The sequence below is a fragment of the Maylandia zebra genome, linkage group LG9 (genome assembly GCF_041146795.1).
Source record: "Maylandia zebra isolate NMK-2024a linkage group LG9, Mzebra_GT3a, whole genome shotgun sequence".
Taxonomy (NCBI): Eukaryota; Metazoa; Chordata; class Actinopteri; order Cichliformes; family Cichlidae; genus Maylandia; species Maylandia zebra.
This window is the reverse complement of record NC_135175.1, coordinates 33,516,263-33,537,089: the sequence shown is the minus strand read 5'-3', so window position 1 is coordinate 33,537,089 and position 20,827 is coordinate 33,516,263. Positions and strand designations below refer to the sequence as shown.

Below are 20,827 nucleotides of genomic sequence, written 5' to 3'. Positions count from 1 at the left end.
TATTTTTCACTTGAAATTTTTTTGTGGTCATTTTTAGATTTAATTTTTTTATCGGCAGAGAATATAATAAAACCTGTCTTCCAATTAATTGTATTATAGTATCGGTATCGTATCGGTTTGAAAAAACTGGTATCGTTGCATCCCTAAAGACTGCGGCTCACCTATCAGACGACTGGACCATCTCGCTATTTGATCTGTTGGGAAGCCAGATAATATTCTGTTCACAAGAATTATGAAAAAATACTGAACAAATCAGAAACATCTGCCTGAAAACATCCGTCAGCTCTATAAATATGTAAATGATAATTAAAAATTTATTTCAAAAAGCAGGCCGAGGCTACAGTTTATTTTAGTTACGTTTTTAAATATTTTTTAAAAGAGGAATTTACAAAAACGATCTAGGATGTACACACATATCTATCATTTATTTACCAAATAAAAACACAGACACAGAAAAACTGACATATTTTAAAATATAAGTTGTGTTTAATACAGTTCATTAAGTGTTTTCTATAAAAAGTTTCCTGAAGGTTTAAAGCTCAAGCTTATAGTCTTGAAAGTTGATGGGGATGTTTTTCAAATCAGATTTTCTCCGGTGCAGCTCGGTCGCTGCTCAGAGCGACAGGTTGACGTCGCTCTTCATCTTGCCGCTGCTGAGGCTGTGGATCATGGCGATCATCGCAGAGTGTTTGTTCAACTCGTCCTCCTTCTGCTTCAGCTTCGTCTCCAGCTGACTCTTCTGCAGCTCCAGAGACGACGCCTGGAAAACAGAAAATGTTCTACATCAAGAAACCAGCCTGGGTTTATCTCCTGTCTGCTGCCTGATCATCGACTTAAACTGTGACAAGCTTGGATTCGTCTGTGGACAGAAGCTTTGGGACAGGCTGCAGGAATCTGTTTTTGACTCCGTCTCACGCCTCGATGGTTACAAGCTCTTCAATTTTGGGATTTTTTTTTTTTAAAGATCTGAATCTAAAAGGCTGTTTTATTTTATTTTATTACGTTTATTAAGTTGTCAAAAAGGCGTTTCACTTTATGTGAATTTGGACATTTTGTTTTCCCTTTTTGGAGGATTTTAGTTTCTTTCTTTGTTCATTTTTCAAGCATCGTTTGTTTCTTATCAGCATCTCTTCACACACGTGAGAACAGAGAACGACTTTTCTGTCAATTGTCCATCAAATCACAGGTGCATGCATGAGCTAAAATTAAGGCATCAAATAAAAGAAAAAGAAGCCCAACAAAATACTTTACATGTTAAGGAAACAAAGGTATAGAAGCTGCAGGTGTAGCTTGGAGCAAACGTGTCGCGTTTGATCGGCACTCCTGCTGTTACCTTGATGCTGGCGTCCTTCCGGGCCTGCTCTGTTTTGTTGAGTTCTTTCCTTAAAACATCCACCGTCTCCTCCAGGTCTCTCCTCTCCTGCTCCTTTTCCTTCACCTTCTCCTCCTCAGCCCGGAGTTCAGCACGCAGACCTGACAGGAACAAAGCAAAGTGCTCCTGAGGCTCATGGATAGGTTACAAATCCTTTAGGTTGTCTTTAATCTCAGCGCTGATAAAAACATGTCTTATAATCTTGACTTTATCAGTCAGAGGCGGTTTTAGACAAACATTTGCAGGCGACAATAAAAACGTTGCTCTAATAAACAAATAAAAGTTACACAGATTTTCTCACATCTCTGATGAATGAAGAGTCTTGGGATCAGATTTCAGGGGTGAAAGCTCCTTTCCCATATTTAGGATACACACATTTGTCTGTTACGGTGAAATTAACTGAAAACCAACCTGAGATTTCACCGTTTTTCTTCTGTAGATCTGAATTAAGCGATCTGATCTCCTCTTCTCTCTCCTGCAACAATGACACCGTCCTAACAAAGAGCAACGAGCGTCAGAAACCTCGTCTTCAGGTCAAAGGAAACAAGTGTCGCACGTGTGTGTGTGTGTGGCACACTTGTTTTGCTGCAGCTGGAGGGCTTCGTGGTTCTTCTTCAGGGTGTCCGTCTGTTTGGTGAGAGAAACGTGAGCCGCCTGCACCTCCTTCAGCAGCCGCTCCGTCTCATTGAACCTGCAGAGCAGAACTGTCACACATCTGCACGTCCCAATAAACCAGCCCAAAGTTTCATTTCCACAGCCTGAAATAAAGTCTTGTTATACACGTGTTATAAGATCATTTCTCTCAGGCGGAAACAAAGCAGGACAGTACTGGTTAAATCTGCAGCAGTGATCACAGATCAGGACTGTGGACTTTAAAAGTGAGAACAAAAAAAGGAACAGAAAAAAGAGACGTTTGACCCCAGCGTCTGTAACTTCATCAAAACACAAAAAAGTGTTTTTCCTCTTCTTACTGGCGTTAAAAGGAAATAGTGCAGATTGAACTGTGTTGGCTCAGAGAGCGAAGTGTGAGGAGAAAAACCTTCACTGTTTAACTACAGCTGTTATTAAAAATAGAGCCAAAATAAACAAATAAACAAACAAATAAATAAATCCCACCATGGTTTCACCAAAGTGCCTCTGACCTGTTGAGCAGGGTGTTGTAGGCTCCTTTCAGGGCCTGGTGCTCCTCAGAGTCCCGCTGTAGCCTGGAGTTGTGCTGCAGCAGCTCCTCCATGTCAGCTCTGGAGCGCTCCACCTCCAGCACCTGGCCGCTCAGCTCCACCTTCAGCTCCTCGCGCCGCCGCTCGGCGTCCTTCAGCAGACCGCCCAGCTTACGAGCCTGCGGGCAGAACACGGGGCAAAATTAACATACAGGAAAAGTGGATTTTACTAAAAACAGCGAGGATCAGTGATTGAACTTCTAAGCAAAGATGAACTTTCCCATGGCTTGATTTAATTTAATGATTTTAGGAGGTGCTCACACTGACACTGCTTCACATTTAACATCAGAAAAGCATTTGGCACGGACAGCGTGACGCAGTGCATCTGCAAACTACAACCTGGGACTGCATTAAACATCGTAATTACACGTATTTATTCACTATTAATCTTCTAGCACAAAATGTGAGAAAAAACAGGAAAAACAAAGTTTAAATAGCTCGTTATGATGTTTTTTTTTTTTTTTTATGTTTTAACATCACAAAAAAGATAAAGCACATGATCCTCACATTTAAGAAGCTGGCACTGCAAACAGTGTATTATCAAAATCTAAAGGAAAGAATAAAAACATGTTACCTCAGCCTCAGCCTGAGCTCTCTGAAAGCGATACTGAGCGAGGAGACGGTCGGCCTGAGAAAGAGCCAGAGCCTTCGCCTCCAACAAGTCCTGCAGACGGCTCTCCTTAGACTGAGGAGACACACAGAAACCTTCATCAGATACAGAAATGCTAAAATCCAGATAAAGTCTGAATGCTCCTGCAGAGGCTTCAGTGTTACATCAACAAATAACTCTCAAGAAGTAAAAATCAGACTGTTAAAAACAAACTGCAAACATATGACAGATTTTTAAACTGCGTGGTTACTCGTCTGCAACATTACAGCAGTGTTCATTGCTTAGGCCTGATGTACTCACCGCGTACGCGCCCAGCTTCTGTTCATACACGTCGATGATCTCGGACACGTGCGAGTCTTTGACCTGCTCCTGCAGCTGCAAGCATCAGACAGACTTCAGTGGAAACGTCGACGGGAAGTTTGAAAACATTTATGACACAGTTTTGTTTGTCTGGAAATGTTGCCGACACCGTTTCCAGGGGTTACACCAAATGTTCCCAAACTTTACGACCTTTAAACACTTTAAATAATAAAATATTTCTTTGTGAAACAGTTTTCGAGGCCCCGACGACTTTAAATTATCCAGGGAACAAAGAAAAGTGGAAAATAATATCAGAATCTAATATTTTAGTGTTTTTACTTCTGTGCATTATCTAATAAAACTGCACTGTGTGTGCACAGCCTGTAGCTACATTATAAAGTTTGATAAATCACGTTTGTTTCTGTAATTTAAGACGTTTCCTTTGTTAGCAGCAGTCCAAACAACGTTTTATTGTTTTGACCTACAAAAATCAAGCAAAAAACATTTTGGTCCTAAAATATTTCAAAGTAAAAGTTAAACATGGATGCAGGACACGCATGTGGTTGGGCGCCACGACATTTTAGAGAACCCATAATCTGCAGTACGCTCAAAAGGTGATTTTATTTAAATTATTTTTATTGTATCAATTGATTTTAATTTTGGACATTTAAACAACTTATGGTTTCTGGTAAAATGTGAATATTAAAATGAAAATAAATAAAATAAAAGCCTAAACAGGTCACTGCTACCCTGGTGGTGTTCTTGGATAATTTACATTACCTAATAGTTAATTTGAGGATGAAATTTAATTTGCATTTGTTAAAGTGCACCAAAAGATGGCGTCTTCCCCCTTTTGGTTGTGTTGATCTGACTGATCCTCATCATGTATGACTAATGAACGCAGGACTTCACGCTGTGAGCCACCGAGAGGCCACGATCCTTGACTAGCATCTGTAATCTAGTTTGTACATGTGTAGTCTGTAAAGCATGCTTCATCTGATGACAACAACAACAAACAAAGAAAGAGACTAACCAACCCAACCATCCCAGTTTCCAGGAGTCGATCTGAAGGCGTTTATTGTAAAACTTTTTCACCTTTTTTGGTCTTAAAACTTTAACAGCTTTAATAAAAATTAACCCGTAGAAGCAAATCACCTGAAGATCAAATCTGTTTGAATGAAAGAAGAAAATGCTTCATCTTGGTCTTATGTTCTGATCACAGCTGTTTGCCTCCACCATGGAAATGTTCACGTTTCAACAGTCACAGAGAAACACTCTTGCACACTCTACCTCCAGCCCAGTCTGAATCTTCTCCACCAGACTGTGGACACTTTTGCTGTGGACACTGGAAGAGTCCAGCGTGCTGGTGTTTGTCCTGAGAGGCGGGACTTCCTGCACTGCCACGCGCTTCACAGACAGCTCGGCCTCTCGCTGGCGATAAGCGTTGTTGGCGGCGATGCTTTCTCCCAGACTTGAGAAAAAACAAAGAAATGTTGTCCACGATTCACAGAACTATTAAATATTTCTGGATAAAAATGTGTAGTTTGGATCATGAGACTCACACGAACGAGGGGAAGTCTGGGAGGGGAGTGGCTTCAAACAGCAGAGAGAGCCCGGTCTGCACACTGTCTCTGTGGTGGGACGTGAGGGCCAGAGAGAGCGGCGTCACAATCCTCTGGTCCTGAGGGATAAAACAGAGAGAATAACAACTCGTTTCAACTGAACACAAAACCCTGCGTGCACTAAAAACTAGAGATGGACCGATCCGATATTACGTATCGGTATCGGTCCGATACTGACCTAAATTACTGGATCGGATATCGGAGAAAAATAAAAAATGTAATCCGATCCATTGAATATCACGAAAGCACCTCGCAAAACTTGCAACACGCCGTAACTCACCTCAGAACGTTAGCACGTCGGAGCAGTATGCATCACGTGATAGAGCGGCTGTGGCATGCGGGACCTGTCGGTGGTCTGGATAGCATTTGGAGCTTCGCTAGCAACCCGGCATTTCATCTCCGATAAAGTTATCCCCGAGAGAAGTAAAGCAAGTGTGTAAGTCCATCTCTGAATGTTTGTAAAGCATTCCTGCGTTAAGCTTAACGAGCGATATATGGAGCGACTGCCTCTTCTTGCTGCTACTTCAATCGTGAAACTGCTTAACGATCAGCTGATCGGCTTTTCTGTCGCGAGTCCGTGTCTCTAGTTTGCTTTTGGCCCACTTTGCACCAGAAAGAGGAAACCAGCGGCTGAACAACAGCAGCACGTTTAAGCTTGATCAGCTGTTGTTAGAATTTATTTAATATTACTTTCTACTCCAGGATCTTTTTCTACGTAGCTGACGGCTGGTAACTGTGCAGGGGCGGATCTAGCAAAGTTTAGCCAGGGGGGCTGATAGGGCATTAACAGGGAAAAGGGGGCACAAAGACATACTTTTCTTTCTTATTCTCATTTAAAATGTCGAGCTTTTAATAAATAATTATCTGACACCCAAAGTTTTAATTTGATGCAAAATGAATAGAAGTCAATTACTGTATATAGTAACTATTAAGTCTAATATATATACCCTAGTAAACTATAGTACTTTTTCCTTTGGGAAGGTACAATCTGTGCAGTCTGCAATTTTGTTGAAGAAAGATGTTGAATCTATTTAATATTTCTTGAAAAATAATTGATTTCTGTGCATTTTTTTTCCACACTGCATCAAATTAAGGTTGATTACGTCGATTAAGCATCATGAGGTGGAGCGTGAGGGGTGGTTCCCTATTTTTTATTTATTTATTTTTGTTGTTGCTGGGAGTTGGAACCCTATTAGTTAGGTTGCTTAATATTTCTGCTAAGTACTCTTTAAAATACCAGAATAGGGAGGATGGTGTAGGTTTAAGTTTATTAGATTGATCAGTATTGCTGAACTATGAAATATTTTTTTTTGCATACAGGTATAACAGAATAGCTTTAGTGTAGTTGTTGTTTTAAACTTGAGTATGAACTTGCAGACTTGCAAAATGCAGCAAGATATTTTAAAAAACACTTTTGTTGATTAAAAAAACACTATCGGATTCATATCGGTATCGGCAGATATCCAAATTTATGATATCAGTATCGGTATCGGACATAAAAAAGTGGTATCGTGCCATCTCTACTAAAAACATGCAGTCAGTGAGAATGTACGGAAGGTAAATAACGTCAGCCTGTATGTAATACCTGCAGCATCCTGTAGAAGCTGGTCTCCATGTCCTTCACATGCTGTCTCAGTTTGCTCATCAACTCCAGGGTCTTCAGCAGAGCTTCTGCACACACCTGACTGAAACCACACACACACTTTAATATCTTAAAATACCTCAAAAGTAGTTAGAAAACTTTCATCAGCTAAATTAACTCAACATAATAACATAACATTATGTCTATGAGTTCTTTAATTCATCATGAAAAGCTGATTTAAGCTGTTTCAGGATCAGGGTGGCAGCTGACTTTTCAAACTTACATTTGTGCCTGAATGTTATTTGCAGCTCTGTGGGAAGGAAGCATTTTAAGGCCTTTCTAAGTATGTAAGTGGGCAAACGCCTTCGCTTAAATCCTGTTATCAATAGTAACAATACTAAGTATAGAGTGATCCATTTCACATGTGTCTGTTAAGTCACAGACACATCTATACTGGTGGTGTAAAGTGGCCCGTGTCAGTTGTTCTTTTGATGCACAGACTGCAGCTCTCTGAACGTCGTCTGTGCAGTCTGCACGCCAGCTGCAGAGGTCTGCAAGTGTGGTGTCCTTTTAAAAGGGCCTCATTACATTAGTTTCAGCGTTAAGTTTAATATGTTATTGTATGAAGGACAGTCTTGGGTCTGTAGACAGCCAATGACTCAATAAACACGCCCACCAAAGCCTCATCAGCTAAGTTATGATACCAAACTGTACCAGATTAACAAGCAGTAACACTGAGGATATTTCCTGTTTTTATATTTTCATTTGTTTTTTGAGTTCCTAAAATAGCTTAAACTTTTCTCAAAAGTCTTGTTTGTTATATTTTTACTTGAATGAACTCAAATGTTTTTTCATATGTAGTTTCAGTTTTTAGTCTAGTTTTAGTTAATTACATAGTGGATTGCTTAGCGGATGCCTCTGTAGAAGTGAAGTGAATGACTGTAGCAAGTCTGCACAGCTCTTTAAAAATAAAAATAAAAGTTGATACAGCATTTGGTGGATTGCTTTCCTTATCTGTTATGTAGATCAGCGCTGTGTCGCTCATGTTTACTCTTGCTTGTGGCTCTTTGTGTAATTGAGAATGGCCTCTTAAAGAAACAACAACAACAAACAGACGTTCTCCCAAAGCTTGTTGGGCATCATGTTAGCATTAGCCAGCTTATCCCAGCAGAGGATTCACCTGGGCTGCTGACATCTTTGGTTCAGCTCGTGGGCTGTGTTGATGGTTGGTTGGTGTTTTTCTCTACATATCAGAGCCAGTGGGTGAAGTTTCATAACAACCAACAACAGTGACCAATAAATGGAGCATGGCTGACTTGGCTCAGCACGGCTGTTTTAGGGGATTTTCTGAAATCGTTTCCCTCCATAATTACATTTGATTATCTCCACTGCACCTTTACTGACGAGGTTTGACACGTCAGTAAATATCAAAAAGATGCAGTTTGACAACACTAAGAATCATTTTCGGGTAGCTGCATGGGCAGAGACCACCCTCACTAACTTCTGATGCAAACACCTGAAAAATGGCAGAAACCACTCAGTTAAGAAAAGAGCTTCAAGTATTACTCATGGTAGACTTTCAAGGGGTAAAGAGTTAAAGATTTTTAGAGACAATGTGAGTACAAAGTACTGATCACATAAAGCAGTGCAGCTGTATTTTGCATTAATAATGCACGGTCTGGAAATCCCACTGCTTTTCTAGCATCTCTAAAAATCACTTGAACCCAGAAAAATCTGAGCAAAACATCGTCAGAGCTTTCACTCACCTGAGATCATCGTCAGAGCTGGGAAGCAGACAGCTGAGTGGATTGCTGCTATGACAACATGAGAGAAGAGCTTCAACCTGTGAGAGGCACAGCTGAGCGCTTATCTGACAGGACACCAAGGATCTGGTGGCATCCTCTGTGCACAGGAGTGGGAGAGTTAAGGCTTCGAAGGAATCAGACATGTGCAGTAGAGGTGGGAATCACCATACAACCCACGATACGATATTATCACAATATTTAACGCACGATACGATATTATTGCAATTTTTTAAAATATTTTGCGATATTCAGATTCTGTACATAAAGGTAAACTTTATCAATATTCATTTTATCTAATATCAAAGTCTCGCACTCAGTCTTTCTCTCATTTCAGTTTTATTGTTGACAAACTGAACGGTTTGTATTACAGTCTAGTCCAACTTAACTGAATGCAACAATCTGGTACAATTATAGCTATTCTGAACTATGCAATTTATGAAAACTATGCAGCCCATTCAGCAACTGAAGAATTTGAAAGTAAATTAAAACAAAATATAATTTTACATTAAATAAAGTTTTAAACTTAATTAAAATAAAACATGGCTTAAATTAAAATAAGCAAACTGTCATGTTTATTGCTGCAATAAAAAAAGTTAAACACATTTGGACAGTGAAGGAATGTCAGGATTCTTGCTCAGAAAAAGGATCAACATGCTCTGAAGTCAGAGTTCCAGTCCACGAAAACTTTTTTTGTAACAAAATATCGATTTCTGCTGTCCCTGTATCGATACATTATTAGCAAACAAAATATCACGATACTACACAGTATCGATTTTTTCCCCCACCCCTAATGTGCAGATACAGACAGACTGCAGGGCGGCAGGGTAACGAGAAGGATATTTAGCAGCAGGCTGGTGACGTAGCTGATGCGGAGACAGTGTTTTCTCAGGTGAGCATCTCCCTGTGAGAGATTGAGGCCCTTCAGCAGCCCTAACAGTGTCGGAAGCAACATTTCCACAAAGCTCAGTGTAGAATCAGGCATACTCTCTGCTCCCAGTGTCTCCTGGATGGAGGACAGGAAGAGAAGTGGGTGGACAGCTAACAAATTTTATTTTAATCATGACTACAGCTTCCAGGTAATCAGAAGAAAAGGTTCTGCCACTGTCAGACCGCTCCCCTGTATCCCAGTGGGGCTACCTTACCTCCAGTAGCTCGCTCAATAGCTGCAGGACCTGCAGAGAGCAAGATTCGCCACCCTCCACGGGCGAGCTCAGCCACTGCACCAGTGCCAGCCCACACTGCGCCTTGCGTCCACCGTCCCGTCCTGCGGCTCTGAGTTTAGGTCCCGCCGGTTTGAAAACCACCTCGCACAGGAGCGAGCGCAGACCTGAGACACTGCACATGGCAAGGAGAAGCTCCAACACCTGCGAAGCACACACGTAACACACATCAAGATGAAGGTTTGTAGCAGCTGAGCATGGCTTACAAAGGCTTTCCTTCCCCTTTATCCAAAAATAGGCTGCAGAAAAAGGCAAGTGTGCAATCATGCAGTAAAACTCAAGGTGGGCCGATAATGCTTTTCCATTTTCTGTCTTATATGTTAGAATGGATGCTGATTAAGAGTAGGAACAGTCTGATCATATTCACAGTAGACAGCAGAAGCATCTTCATGCATCTGCTTACAATCTTTAGATAAACTTCAGAGAACAAAACACCCAAATTTCAACATAACCTGTGAGTAATACGAGCAGCAGCTTCAAGCTTATAATAATCACAGAATTGACTAAAAATCGAATAAAACTGCAACAAACATCTGATACTTTTCTCAGTTTTGTACCACTGAAACTTGAATATCTATTTATTTATTGATAAATTGTGAACAGACGAATCTATATATAACAAAATTTTTGCAACATTATTATCATTATTAATAATATTATTATGGCACATTTGTATATTTATGTTAGTATGTATATAAAAAGTATCTATTTAAAAAAATCTGTTGCCGTTGCTTTTGTGACACATGTCACGTTACACATTGTCACAGGTTTCACTCCTGATATTTTAACCCAAACCATGATGAGTTCCTAAACCTGCATTATTAGTTCCTGAGCATCATGGAAAAGGTAGCGAAAGCAAAACATGAAAGATGAAAGCAAAACTGAACAAGTTCGGTCTTGTGATATAAAACCATCGACCAAATAATAACCAACAAATGTCCAACAGCTTTTCAGCTGAGATCACAAAAAAAAGGTTTGCAAACCAGCTATGAACCAGTTAAACAACATAATTGTATTGCTTGTTAATATTAAAACTATTAACTACAGTTTTTACAGCGTTTCATTCTTCAATTCAAACATCAAAGGTAAAGTGCAACCAAAATGCCGTGAAGCCCCTGCCCTGCTTCCTCTTGCGCTCGCGGTTTTTGATATTTTACAGCATCACGTTTTCATTTCAAGGAAACACACTGAGTGACTTTAAAATCAACAGTTTCCTAAATTTAAAAATCAATTTCAGTTTCTGTTTAAACTCCTGAACAAATGTAAGAAAACCTCTAGATCTGACAATTAAAATCGAAATTCAAGTTGAATCCTTTCGGGTTTTGGGACGTTTTATTGTTTCTTTTTAGTTCAGTTTAGTTCCAGTTTTTGATAGAAGATTTTTATCATTTCAGTTTAGTTTTTCAGTTTAAGAAAGTATGAGGTCATTTCTGCTTCTGTTCTTCCAGAATAACTAAAAATGAACTCATCATGACATTTAATGTATTGCACAGTCTCTTTATAAGGCAGCAGTTGATAAAAACGCTGACAGCTGCAGAATCGTTCAACTCAAACGTAACCACTTAAACCTGCACGCACAAATAATGAGAGAACAGGCTGTTACAAAAAAGCAACATTAACATTTTTAAAGACTAAATATTCCTTGCATTTATTTCCTGGTTTGTCGGCAGCAGCTCCTGAAAGCGTTGTTTCACTGTCATCAGTTAATAGGAGACACCGGTTTATCAGAAACGCTGCTGTCCAGTTATAAGAGGAAGAAAAAACATGTGAGTCTGTGTGAGAACAGCTTTCTTTAACTGCTGCACAACAAAACAAAACAACAACAGCAAAACCACACAGGAACACGTTTGGACCATCTGTACGCACGCTCAGTAATCCAGAGTGAGACTCCTTTCAGCTCTTGTGCTCACCAAGGACATTTCTGTCCGTTTGACTTCAGTTATTCATTTTGAGTTAACACAGATATTTATGTTAGAATTTCAACACCAGGTCCCAAAATAAGCTGTGAAACCAAACACTAAACAGCTCCACTGAAGCACATTACAGCCTCTCTGCAGTGCTGAAACAGCAGCTCTCCCTCTGTGACCCTCAGCGTTCGCTGGATCGATCGTTCTTCTGGTCAAACCTCAAAGGTCTTCAATGTCAGCCAAGTCTAGAACTTTGAAACTGTGATTCGTACAAGTGTGGTGTGTGTTGTCAAATTGATAACAATCGATTAAGTAACAGGATATGAAATACTTCTGTCTTATTAACGAGCAGTAAGAAATATTTAAAATAATTATTTGTCTAAAAACAAAAAAACATTTGTATTTACCTCAGGAATTCATTTTATTGTTTTATATGTTTTTAAATATATTAATTTTATGTGTTAAAGTGCAGAAATGAGTGAGTTTGTGTCTGTAAGCCTTGAAAGGAGAATGTGGTTCAGTGGCTGCACTGAACAGACGTGAGCATATCCTGAAGTTGCTCCGTGATTTGATGCAAAGCTTTTGTGCTGCTTGAAGACGCCGTGATGGTGCAGACGTTAACAATAATTCGCTGATGTTCAGACAGACGTCTCAGAGCCATAAAGACAAAACTAAGACTAAAGTACAGCTTTCTATCCCTCAGCCATGCTGAACGCGCTCCTCTTGTTGTCATTTGCATCAAAGTAGGTGAAACGGATCCACCCAGGCTTCTGCTTCTTACCTGGACATGCTCATATCCCTGAAGTTTAACTGAGTGCTACCTTTTGTTTGAGCAGGACTTGCTTGTTTGCCTTCATGTGCATATGAACTTGAGTGACAGCCCATTCTTCATTCATAGGGTCGGCCTTCTATCAGGTTGAGGTCAGGACTCTGTGCAGGCCAGTCGAATTCCTGCACATCAAACTCACTCATCTATGTCTTTGTGGACCTTGTGTTGTTTCTGGTGCACAGCCATGTTGGAACACGGAGAGATGATCTCCAAAATGTTCCCACAAAGTTGTGACCATGAAATTGTCCAAAATGTTTTGGTATCCTTGAGCTGCTTTCAGTGGAACGACGAGCCTGAGCACAACTCCAGAAAAACAACCCCACACCATAATCCCCCCTCCACCAACGTCTCTCCAGAGAACACATCTGCCCACTCTAGAGTCCAGTGGCGCCGTGCTTTACATCACTGCATTTTAAGCTTTGCGTTGCGCTTGGTGATGTAAGGCTTGGACGCAGCTGCTCAGCCATGGAAGCCCAATCCATGAGGCTCTCTATGCGCTGCCTCTGAGCTAATCTGAAGACCAGGTGAAATTTGGAGGTCTGTAGTGATCTCTGTGCACTGCTCCTCAGCATACGCTGACCCCGCCCTGTGATTTTACATGGCCTACCACTTTGTGGCTGAGTTGCTGTCACTCCCAATCGCTTCCACTTTGTGATAATACCACTAACAGCTGACTGTGGAATATTTAGTAGCGAGGAAGTCACATGGCTGGGCTTGTTGCACAGTTTGCACCTCATCACGGACCGCACTGGAATTTACTGTCTAAGAGCGACCCACTTTGTTGCCACAAGAAGGTCAGTGTTGACGTCAGCGGCATCACGTCTGATGCAAACTGTGTCACACGTGATGGTTTCAGGAAATACTGGGAACTTACAGAGTTAAGCACAGCTGGTGTGGGTTATCATATTTGTCGTCTCTCACCTTGGCTGCAGGGTCCGGGTCTTTCGAATGCAGCAGTCCTAACACTTGAGACACACATGCCGAGAAGTGGGGATACCTGGAAATGGACAAAGGCTTTCAGCGGAGTTTTAAAGCAGCTGTTCAGGAAAAGAGCTGTGAATTATCTGCATACCTTGTTAGGTAATCAGCTATTTTGGGGTTCTTTAACAAATCAACCAAAAGGTCGACTGAGTATTTTCTCGTCAGAGTACCATCACCATTCACGATGATGTTGAACACAAGCTGGAACGTTTGATGGATGTTCTTTGCATCAAAGAGCTACGAGGAAATCCCAGAGATTAGAGACAGGATATTATGTGAATCAGCATGAATGTTGTTTACTGTTCAACAGATAAAAACGAGAAGAGAAAATAGGAACAAAGTAAAAAAGGAACAATTGTTTCTGCTGTTAAGAAAAAAAAATCGAGTCATGGCAGAGACCTGCAGAAGTCTTGAGTCTCATTTGATGACATTTTGTCAGATTGGCTTGTAATTTTTTATAAAAAGTGTTTTTTGAGCAAAAGTTCTCCAGGTTTTTTTGGAGTTCTTTCAAAGTTTTCTGATTTTTGGACGTTAGCTGCTTTTTCACTCTTTTTCAGTCCAGTCTGTGAACATTTACAGAAAGATTTCTTTGTTTCGTCTTTAGACACTTTGTTAAGCGCAGATCCCAGCAGAGTTCACCTACCTTCTCTCCAACCTTCTCATTCAGGCTGAGGCTGGCCAGTATAGACAACGTGAAGACCACCACAGTCAGGCTGTTGTGCGCCAGAAAGTTGATCAGTGTGCGATAAAACTGCTTCACGTTGTCCTACAAAACAACATAACCAGTTTCACTCCTACTGGTCACCAACAATAAATGCATGTGGCCCAAAAAACTGAATAGTGCATCTCAAAAACATTAGAGTATCCTATTATTGTATTGTGAAATATTTAAAGGCCTTTTTTGGTTTAATTTTGATGATTGCGGTTTACAGCTCATGAATTTCTCGGGCCTCCAATTCTTAGAACTCTTCCTCTTGTATGTGAATCAGCAGAAACTCACCAGAGACTTGATGTAGATCTGCACGGAGATGTTGTCGCGACAGAGATTGGCCAAGAGGCCGAGACATGACATGACAACGTCTTCATTTTGAGATTGGCTGTGATGAAAGACCGTCGGTAATCTCGTTAATTGAAACATAATGAATCAAAACATAAAGAGCAGTATTTCAGTATAACATAAAGGCAGAGATGAGATGTGTTTCTCACATGTTGGTCATGAGAAAAGTGATGAGCTCGTGGATGCAGCTGGCGGACTGGAAGATGCGAGTGTTGTAGGTCAGCTTCTGCAGCACCTGGAGGCACTGAAATACAGAGCAACACGACACAGACAGTTTTAGAGAAAGACTCAAAGCTAAAAGGTAAAAGTCTGTCGAGTAGATAGTACAGTCATAAATCTGCTTCAGGTAATTACTACATCTATATTAATAAAGATTTGGTTTGACCACTATTGGAATAGTTTTGGGTTTGTCTGCACAGGCAGAAACTACCCTCACGAGCTCCTGGTGCACACACAGTTTGTTCTGCTCAGTACAGGAAAGGGCTTCAGTGCTTAGTCCTTGTATGCCTTCAAGGGGTAAAGAGTTTCTTGTAAAACACAATTCTCAATTTTACATTTTGCTCATGAAATATGCTTTAACTTGTATAAATGTCAAGGACACCAAGAGCAGAAGCACCACGGCACTTTCTTTCTGTCTTTCTTTCTGTCACTGTGAACTGGCAGAGACATTTGTGCTCGCACAAGCTGACGGTAATGTTTAGAAGACTTCAGGGCTTCAGTTTGTGTGAAAACAGCTACGACGTTTCCTGTAATTGCTTGAGTCTCACCCCCAGCTAGCAGCACACCGACTGTATTGATGGGCTTACCTGCAGCACCAGAGCCTCCCTAGGTGTGTTGCTGTGACAGTGTATGACAGCAGCCAGGGTGCTGGTGAGGTTGTAGCTGCTGTGCAAAATCTCCCGGCTCTGATCGTCGCAGGCTGTGAGGAATGAGTGTTTATGAAGTCGTTAGCATTTAGATTTTCTGTCTCAGAAATCATAAACATCCTTTTTTTATTATTATTCTTACTACACTATACATTCTGTTTACTATTCTCTGCTTACTGATGCAGCAGTTTCCTGACCCAATACGATAGGATTCTTTGGGAGACAATAATAAACCTAACTGACCAACTGGCCTCTGATTATTTATGCATTCAAAGGTTAGCTTCCAGCACACTGTGAAAAGTTCGGCACACAAACAAATAGTTTGCTGTTATTATCGGAATTTTGTAAAAACAGTGGAAATCCACATACTGCACATATATTTGAGGCAGACATGATTTTACTCAGAACCGTAGGAGGGCAGCCATACTTAGTGCTGTAAGGAGATGAGCTGAAAGAGGGCCTGACATTGAGAAAAGACGGTGAAACCTCAGAGGACATACCAGGGTCTGAGAAGCCTGTGCAGGAGTATATATATATATATGTATAAGCTACACGTAGAACACCAGGCTGTGAACCATCCTTCTATGGTCTTAGCAGATTAAGGGAGACTTGTTGAACTATCTTTAAGAGAGGTCTCACTTTTCAGAGGGATTTATTCTTTCCCCCTTACCACAGACCATTTCTTAATTTGGACTCCCTTATATCGAAGAATCTGTCTGAACTGACTGAACTGGATAAAACCAGGGATGAGAACATCTGGATCCTAGATTACTGATTACCTGACAAGGTTCTTATTTCCCTTCTAGGAATCATAATACTTAAACTTCAAAGCCCCAGATTACACATTGTCCATGCTCAGGCTTCTCAAAACATTCCTGTTCTAATGTCCGGTCTTACAGCACTAGGTCTGACTCCCCTCCCCTCTGCCTGCAGTATGGACATGAGTTAAACATGTGAGGTAGTAAGAACACTGTAGTAAAGGGCAATGAATGAAAGTTTTGGTTTTGAATTGGAAAAAATTACTGTAGATTTCTGAAATCCTGAAATCAAAGTTAAGACTTGTTTTAATTTTGAAAAAACAAAACAAAAACACACACACACACACACACACACACACACACACACACACACACACACATTTTCAAGCCAGTGGCACCATGTATTTCTATATATTATGCCTGTATAATCAACAATTGTCAAGTATTGTTCGGCTCCATAAAATAACACTGCATCGCAGAAATACTTTGAAAGCGCGGAACGACAATATTTTATATAAAGCCGGAGATTTGATGTGTGAGCTCGAACCTGTAACAGTCTTTGTGGCAGTGAAAAACTCACTTTGTATGATGTCCACACAGCTGTAAACAAAGTTACTGATGCTTTAGATTTTCTTATGACTTCTTCCACATTAGTTCTCTTTGAATTTGATTTCCACTCAGTTTAATTTCAGTTCCAGATTTGCTCGTTTGAGTTTAGTTTTCAGTTTTAGTGTTTGGACTAAGGAGCTTGGAAAGAAAAGCGTCTGGACTTCTTTAAGTTGCTTGAAGACGTTTCACCTCTCATCTGAGAAGCTTGAGATCCCTTCCCAGACGCCTTAATGCCCACTCACACCCTTTGCCATCTGACCTCAGGAAACCACATGATAGGGTGGGACCAGGTTTCACAATGAGCTCACCCAAAACCTTGGCTGATTGTGACCTACATCTGTTTTCACACCTTGGCTCATGTGATTAGGTAAAGCATCATTAGGGGGTCATTTTGTCCCTCTCGGGGGGGTTACTCCCGCAGTGCTTAAATCTGGGACTCTCCACCATTTGACCCTAGAACTGAAGAAGCTTCTTGGATGAGAGGTGAAACGTCTTCAAGCAACTTAAAGAACGCTTTTATTTCCAAGCTCCTTAGACTACGATGACCTGGATGACTGAGAACCTTCACAGACTTAGTGTTTGGACCAGTTATACTATGAAAGGTTCTTGTCAACAGCTCAGGGAGGCATTGTAATCGCATGTGAAGTGCAGTTTTTTATGCAGAAGAGCATATCGGTCACAGGTGTGCACATTTGACTTGTTTTTAAGGTTATTTCACCACAGCGGTAAATTTAAATTGCTCGGCTATAACACAGGAAAAGTAATAAAACTTCAGACTGAATTAAAGAACAAAGTCATCTGTGTGCCCATCTTCATTAGTTCCTACATGGTGCTTACATTTTCTCCTCTCTTTTTTTATTCTTCCCTGTATGATAGGTCACCCCTCTGACTGCGATGCCATCCCTCTGCCTCATTATCTGGTGAATTTTGAATTGTCCCTCTATTCTAGCATTAACCTCAAGAGTTACACATATATCTGACGACTCAGGTGGAGGTAGGACTCATCCAGAGTAGAGCTGTTTTATTCCAAACTATTCAACCACATAGGAATCTTTGACAGTGTCGATGTGCAAAGAACACAAGATGTTATTTACACTCTGATCCTAACCCGTCCCTGTGCTGAAGTTACACATTACTGTGTCACATGCATAAATCGACACACTGATCTTTTTTCTTTATGTCATGTAATGATTGGTATTTCAAGGTAAAAAAAAAAAATGCACACACACATGCCATATGTCTTCAGAGAAGTTGAGATCTGATGGCAAATGCCCTGTATTTGTATAGCGCTTTACTAGTCCCTAAGGACCCCAAAGTAGGGCTGGGCCCTATCATACCGTTCACGGTGATACCGGTGTAATGTTGGGCAATGATAAGAAAATGAAATATGGCGATAGAATATGGGTAAAACGCGCGTGCGCAGTGCCTTTGTTTACATACGCACATGGTGGCTACGCAGAATGAGAAGAGCGAAAGTGGATCGTTGAATGAAACAGATGAACCAGAACTGGTTTGTAAAAATGCTGCAACTTCAGTGGTGTGGAACTGGTTTAGCTTTCGTCCGTCAGATACACAACAAAGCACTATTTGTGGTAGAGCATGCTAGCGGGCCGTCGTTATTACCGTGTTGTTTGGAAAATACAGCACACTTAAAATCAATCCTTTGATTTTTCTGAAAGTTGACAGAGCCCCTTATAATCCCGTGTGCCTTATGTATGAACTCTGGTTGTGTTTACTGACCTCGAAACGAGTTTATGTACACGGCGCTCAAAAATCTGTCACATGTTTTAGTACAACTTTGCTAAGCTACGAAGCCGCACCGCTTGATGGATTGTCAGAGCATCACGGCTATCGTGGGCAGGAGCCTCGCGGAGTGATACGTACTGTGCTTCAACATAGTGTTACGGTATTGTGTGTGTTTAACCTCTTTTTAAGTTTTGTGGATATTCTACATGGTTATGCTGAGGATATGTCGGCCAGTTTCCACTGGAAACGCCTTTTGGCTAAACTGTCAGCAAAGAATTTGCATTTGCACTGTTACATTTTTATATAACTTTAATGCACATAAAAAACAGCTGCTTGTTTAAGTGCAAATACATTGATGGTTTGGTTTTTTCCCCCACTAATAAAGTTGTGGAGTTGTAAAGCATTTTGTCTAGTGTCAATTATATCGTCAGTTATATCGTTATCGCAAATTTTCAAATGTACATCGTGATAATTTTGGTCATATCGCCCTGCTCTACCCCAAAGCGCTTTACACATTCAGTCATCCACCCATTCACACACACGTTCACACACTGGTCATGGCAAGCTACATTGTAGCCACAGCCGCCCTGGGCGCACTGACAGAGGCGATGGCAATTACTTTGTGTTCTTCTGCACATTGTACAGATCAGCTGTTACACACAGATGTATACGGTGGGACAGTTTGTGGTAATACAGCTGTCTTCAAGATAAATCCTCCGCTCCACCCAAGTCTCAGACCTCAGGACCTTATAACAGTCCCTAACGAATTCTATCAGATAAGTTCAACCTTATAGAAAAATATATTGATTGTTCTTCAACCTCCTCTCATTTGTCACACCGTTTTCAGAGAGGGACATGTGTAAAACCTGCGTGTTCACTATATTACTTTTGTTATAGCATCCCTGGCTTCAACAGACTCCCTCATCGGGTGTGCTCATTTCTGAGCCACTAATCTGTGATGCTCTTTGGAGATAATTATTGAAATGAACTGAATGCAAGAAATTAGTACACCGTTAGTAGATCACCTAAAGAATTTTCCGCTCCCATGGGATTGTTTTGTAAAACCACTGTCACATTAATCTGCCCGGCAGCTTTCAGCCACAAAACTGACACGGTGCCTCTTTGGTAAACCCCGCCAGCAGCTTTGTGATGCCTAAAGAAGGCTTTACAACACTTTCATAATGACAACCGATACAGATTAAGTTGTCTGTGAATGTTTTAAATACTTTTGCTCTGGCAACTACTCCTCTGCTTACAATATAAACGCAATAGTTTATGCCATTTAGATAAAACTACATCCCTATGACATGATTGCAAAGGCCCCTAATGCTTGTTGGGTTGACAGAAGCAATCACATAAAGACTCAAATCTGGGACTTTTCTGGAATTTCACATTTCTGTGAAAAAACAAAGTTTTAGTTAACTAAAAAACAAAGTTTTAGTTAACTAATAAACTTGAATTCAAAATGCCAGAGCACTCAGGTGATGGTCCATTACTGGTGCTGAAGTGTGTATAAAGTATGAAGAGGTCTTCCGTACCTAGCTGTGACAGCAGGGAGATGATGGAGCTCGTCAGGGTGGGGCTGGTGCTTGGGTTTCCAGCCAGCTCTACCAGCCCACTCACACACTCGCTGGGCAGAACCTGAGCTGAGGACAGCAGCTGCTCGCACTTTAGGCCCGAGAGCTTCTGCAAACACACGGCATGTACGTAAACTACACAGGGATACGATACACATATCCCCAACAGCATTTTGAGTTGTAATCACAGGCCAAATTATTGCACAGCAAACCCCTACTTTGTATATTCTACTCCCAAACCACTGCTTGCCTCACGTGGTGCCTCATAAAGCCACTCAGGTGTTATTCTCCAGTTTGACGGATGTATAAACTGAACAGTTAGCTCACCTCCACCTGTTTTTGTAGCTGCGCTGCGTGCTGCGCTGTCCTGCTGTCTCTGTACTGCTGTATAGCCAGCAGCAGAGACTTCAGACAGGTCGTCACGTCCATCTTGTACAACAAAAACTGCACTGTAAGGAGACTTTGTCAAAGAGAGAGACAAGAGAGAAACAACCAATGTCCGTGTTAACACTAGCTAGCCAGCTTATCTTTCATTGTAATGACAACAGAAAATAAACTAATCATAAAAGCCTGAAACTGTGACTCGTTTATTCAAAACATAAGATTAAATTACGATAAATATGATAAATGTCAATTCGATAAATAATATACCTGCGGTGCCTTTTCTTTTTTCAGAGAAACATCAACAACCGGCAACACATCGACAGCTTCCTCCCGCTTCAACTTCGAACGGGAAGGGATCGTACCATGTACGAGAAAGGGGGAG

The 20,827-nt window shown here is 41.0% G+C and overlaps 1 protein-coding gene across 1 annotated transcript; it reads right to left on the bottom strand.

The window, feature by feature from the left end:
- Positions 1-404: 404 nt before the first annotated feature.
- On the bottom strand, positions 405-20,827 carry cip2a (cellular inhibitor of PP2A). Its single transcript, XM_024803643.2, has 22 exons — positions 20,713-20,827; positions 20,389-20,521; positions 20,023-20,170; positions 15,312-15,424; positions 14,655-14,749; positions 14,449-14,545; positions 14,092-14,214; positions 13,540-13,685; positions 13,389-13,464; positions 9,654-9,875; positions 9,352-9,514; positions 8,473-8,620; positions 6,710-6,809; positions 5,065-5,183; positions 4,793-4,973; positions 3,503-3,577; positions 3,167-3,277; positions 2,515-2,711; positions 1,950-2,063; positions 1,784-1,866; positions 1,334-1,473; positions 405-760 (listed from the first exon to the last, which is right to left on the bottom strand). Exons 2-22 carry the CDS (start codon positions 20,488-20,490, stop codon positions 614-616), a joined length of 2,700 nt encoding a protein of 899 aa, XP_024659411.2. The 5' UTR covers positions 20,491-20,521; positions 20,713-20,827; the 3' UTR covers positions 405-613.

What these genes read in the sequence shown, in the direction of transcription:
- cip2a (XM_024803643.2), bottom strand. Translation starts at nt 20,490, where the DNA reads ATGGACGTGACGACCTGTCTGAAGTCTCTGCTGCTGGCTATACAGCAG. An exon ending in ACTTTTCTCATGACCAACAT is followed by an intron (nt 14,546 to 14,654) that starts GTGAGAAACACA and finishes CTTTCATCACAG; the next exon opens with CCAATCTCAAAATGAAGACG. An exon ending in ATGAGAAGGTTGGAGAGAAG is followed by an intron (nt 13,686 to 14,091) that starts GTAGGTGAACTC and finishes ATTTCCTCGTAG; the next exon opens with CTCTTTGATGCAAAGAACAT.